The 4469-nt window shown below is 29.8% G+C and overlaps 1 protein-coding gene across 2 annotated transcripts; it reads left to right on the forward strand.

The window, feature by feature from the left end:
- The first annotated feature begins 2217 nt into the window (after window positions 1-2217).
- On the forward strand, window positions 2218-4107 carry LOC105798461 (short chain dehydrogenase/reductase astE). 2 transcript variants are annotated; one of them, XM_012628523.2, is made up of 4 exons: window positions 2218-2469; window positions 2890-3101; window positions 3269-3498; window positions 3588-4107. In XM_012628523.2, exons 1-4 carry the CDS (start codon window positions 2378-2380, stop codon window positions 3864-3866), a joined length of 813 nt encoding a protein of 270 aa, XP_012483977.1. In that variant the 5' UTR covers window positions 2218-2377; the 3' UTR covers window positions 3867-4107. The 2 variants fall into 2 exon arrangements, with proteins under 2 accessions (XP_012483977.1, XP_012483978.1); XM_012628524.2 differs by having other exon boundaries at window positions 2220-2469; window positions 2902-3101.
- Window positions 4108-4469: the final 362 nt, after the last annotated feature.

Raw genomic sequence — 4469 nt, forward strand, 5'->3', positions numbered from 1 at the left:
GGTTTAAATGTGTCAAACATCCTTATACTCTTTCAAAATTTAAAATTTAGTCCCTATATTTTAATTTTGAGACATTGTGTCCTTGTACTCTTTTTTATTTACAAATCTTGATCCCTTCGTTTAATTTTGTCATTAAAGTTTACAATCTCAAAGGTAAAATAACTTTTAAACCCTCAACATTTACATTTTTTTTCAATTTGGTTCTTACCCTTCAAAAGTACATAAAATATTAATTTTTTTCTATTTTAAATAAAAAATATAAAAAATTAAGAAATTATTAACGATTAAAAACTCTTTAAAATAAAAAAATAAAGAAGATTTTGAAAATATAAACAAAAATTCCAAAATTAAATGTTATTTAAATCGACCCGGGCTGAACCCACCAAACGAATTAGAAACCAATTGGGGTATCAATCCGATGAGAGGTTAAAAATTAGTTAACTTGCGAACCGGTATAGATTGACTGAACTGATCTAAAATATTTGTTGAACTAATTTTGAATTGGTCCAACTAGTTCAAATAAAATAAATTATTAAAAAATAAAAATAAAAAGATATTATCAAATTATAAAAAAACTGGTTCATTTGACGGTTCAATTGATTTTTCTGGTCTAGTTCAACCAATCCGTACCGTTTTTCAGGTCTACCGAATTTTAAAATTTTTAAACTTTTTTAGGCCTCAACATTTACAATTTTTTTTCAATCTGGTACATACCCTTTAAAAGTACATATTATTTTTAAAAAATTTAAAATTATTTTTTCCTATTTTAAGCAAAAAAAATTTAAAAATATATATTTTTTAAAATGAAAAAGTAAAAAAAACTTATTAAAATTAAAAAATAAAAATAAAAATAAATTTTTTAAATATAAAAAAAATTTCAAAAATTTCTAAATTGACCAGACCAATTCGATTAAAAACCAGTTGGGGTATCTGTTAGTGAGAGGTAAAAAATTGGTTGACTCGCAAATTGGTACAATTTGGTTGAACCGGGCTAAAAAATCAATTTAATTGGCAGTCGAACCAATTTTTATATAATTTTTAATATTTTTATTTTTATTTTAATAATTTATTTGCTTTGAACCACTTAGACGGATCATTCTGGGAACCAATTGGTCAGACTAGTTAAATCAATTTTTTAGCTTGGTTCAACCATTTTGTACAGGTTCGCAAGTCAATTGGTTTTTTACCTCTTGCCGAACCGATGCCTCAACCAAATCCTAATTTGACTGGTCAATTCGGTCCAGTTTGTGTAACATTGAATTTTGGAATATTTTTATATTTTAAAATTATTTTTATTTTTCTTTTGAAATTTAAAGTGTTCACATTTCTTTTCATTATTATTTATTTTTCAAAATAAATTTTTAATTTTTATTTAAAATATGAAAAGAATTAATATTTTAAAAAGTTTTGAAATACTTTTAAAGGATAAGGACTAAATTGACAAAAATGTAAATATTGAGAGCTAAAAATATTGTTTTATATTTGATATGGTTAGCTTTAATGACGAAATTAGATGAATGGACCAATATTTTTAAATAAAAAATACAGTGATTCATATCTCAAAATTAGAATAAAAAAATTAAATTTAAAAATACTATAAAGACGTTTAACATATTCAAACATAGAATTTATAATAAAAACAATAAAATTGATAATAATTTCTAAATCGAATAAATTTAAATAATATATTTTACATAAAAATAACACACATGATTTATACATAAAAAAAACCTTATATACCCTTTAAAAAAAACCTTGCGTACAATATCCCATAATTTCTGTATCTTATTCTTCAAATACGAGATCCCAAAATTTCTGCAACCTTATTAATACAGATAGTTAATCTGTTAATTGACCATTATAGTGGTCGCACTCACATTAATTATATTGATTAACCATCATCCAATCTCCATGTAGCAATTTTCTATTTCTAATCGCAATTCCCCAACAACCATTCACGGTAGTTAATATGAAATTTTCTATACGGCAATTCATATTTAATGTAGTCTCACTTACCTTCGTTAATGCTTGTATGGTCTTCAAGTATTAAAGAATTGAATATGAAGGAAATTACTCTTAAGACCTTTTTTTTTTGCTGATTTGGTTCCCACCACATTCACATTTGGTCATATCTTATTAATAAATTGTGACCATAACCATTTATTTCTCGTGTAAAAGACTCACCTACCAATGGTTATTAGACTGCCACTTCTATAAAGCTCCCAAGGCTCTAGCTAAAAGGTAAATGACTGCTAATTAGTGAAGATTTGTGTATAGACTTTTGTTGTTTCAAAGCTTTGGGTTTTCATTCTGGGTTGCTTGGTTTTTAATATTTTGCGGGGTTTTGGTTGATCGAGAGAGTTGGGTATTTAGCATAATGGAGAATGAAGCAAAGAAAGTGTTGCTCACTTCAAATGGAGATGAGATTTCGGTGAACATTGCTTTGCATTTAGCCAAACGTGGTTGCAGGTTAAAGGCTCTCCTACTTTTCACTCCTTTTATCTTAATTCAGTTTATTTACGGTTTTAGTGTCTCTATCATATTAAATAGTACAAATTTGAGATTAAATCATTTATTTTAATTTAACGCATTTTAGTCACTATTTTTATAATATTATTAAAATTGTTGTGGTCAAATTGATAAGGTAATTTTTTTTAAATATTATTAAGCATTTTAATTAACTTTACTATTTGTTACATGAGTTGTCACATAACAATTTTAAATAAATCCATCTCATCACTTAGAAAGCAACAAATAAAAAATTTATGCCAAATCAAAATGGCAGTATCAACTCTTAAACATTAACATAGTAGGACTAAAAGCAGAATTAGACCTTTGATTATGCAACAAGTGAGCAAAAGTTTTAACTTAGGAGTGTTGATGTTTGAGGCATGTGAATAGGTTGGTTTTAATGGGAAATGAATGGTGTTTGAGGAATGTGAGAGAGAAGTTAATGGAATCAACAGATGGAGTGGTCCCAATGAAGGTGGTTGGATTGGATCTGGAAGCTGAAAGTGAGGGAGCTTTTGATGAAGCAGTAGATAAAGCATGGAATGTGTTTGGACATTTAGATGCTCTTCTCAACTGCTATGCTTATCAAGGTATACATGTCTATATTATATATGTACGTCTTTACACGAATAAATTTTAAAAACAAGTAAATATATACGTATTCAACACTAACTTAAATCTAAATAATATAAACTTGGCTCATTGGATTATACTTTCGTATCCATATTGTAAGATGAAAAACATGTGTCTGAAACAGGGAAGATGCAAGACCATCTTGAATTAGGTGAAGAAGAGTTAAAAAGGATCATAAAAGTAAATTTCATGGCTGTATTGTTTCTACAAAAAGCTGTTGCCAAACGAATGAGAGACCATAAAACAGGTGGTTCCATTGTATTCATGACCACAATACTCGGTGCTGAAAGAGGACTTCATCAAGGAGCTGCTGCATATGGTTCGTGTTTGGCCGCAGTGCAGCAATTAGCTAGAGTAAGTAAATTCCCATATCAATCAATATTAAGCCTCTCAATTTTGATTCGATAAATCGACTTGAAATAATGTTGTGCTGCTGTTGTCAGTTGTCAGCTTTGGAGAATGGGAAGCACAAGATCAGGGTGAATGCGATCGCTCGTGGTTTACAGTTGGAAGATGAATACCCACTGTGGGTTGGAAAAGAGAGGGCAGAGAAGCGGGTGAAAGAAGCAGCGCCATTGCACAGATGGTTGGATGCTAAGAACGATCTGGCTTCAACTGTCATCTATCTGATCAGCGATGGCTCACGATTTATGACTGGAACAACTATATTCGTCGATGGTGCTCAGTCTTTAACCAGGCCTCGTTTGCGATCCTATATGTAGTTTTCTTTTTCTAGCTAAGCTGATTCAGAAACATGAATCCGAAAGATCCAACCAGCCAGGCTCAAGAACATTATATTCTTTGTCAAATCTAATTTCAGTCCCTATACTTTAACCAAATTAAAGAATTAGTCTCTTTATTTTTTATTTGTCACATTTCAACCCTCTTGGTGTATTTTTGACGTGGACAGTCATTCCAAATTGTTAACATTGTATAAAATTATCGTTAGTGTGTTGATTGGTTCTTGCTCGATCAATTATCAAGATCTTGATCTGGGAAGTACTTGTTTCGATCATTAGAACACCTACCTAGTTGGATATTACATGTCGGTTAACAGTTCACTGTTCAAATTTTTATTCTCCTGGATATTTATCTAAGTATTGCTTGTTTCAATCATTAGAACACCACGCTTTCTGGTTAGTATGTGTTGCAAGCAAGGTCGAGTGATCTTTGGAGCAATCTTGGGTTAATTTTGCATATGAAATCATGACTTCTTTGCTAATTAAGTGTTGGTTGTTTGATTTTTTGGATCTTATAGCTATGTGAGACATACCCTCATTCTATAGTGATGAAGTTGGTTTAGCATGCAGCAAACTCGACAGCAT

Source organism: Gossypium raimondii, chromosome 9, assembly GCF_025698545.1.
Source record: "Gossypium raimondii isolate GPD5lz chromosome 9, ASM2569854v1, whole genome shotgun sequence".
NCBI lineage: Eukaryota > Viridiplantae > Streptophyta > Magnoliopsida > Malvales > Malvaceae > Gossypium > Gossypium raimondii.

Bases quoted from the DNA above. Each gene is read 5' to 3' on its own strand.
- LOC105798461 (XM_012628523.2), top strand. From the start codon at position 2,378: ATGGAGAATGAAGCAAAGAAAGTGTTGCTCACTTCAAATGGAGATGAG. The intron at 3,102-3,268 runs GTATACATGTCT...TGTCTGAAACAG, and splicing joins CAACTGCTATGCTTATCAAG to GGAAGATGCAAGACCATCTT. The intron at 3,499-3,587 runs GTAAGTAAATTC...TGCTGTTGTCAG, and splicing joins CAGTGCAGCAATTAGCTAGA to TTGTCAGCTTTGGAGAATGG.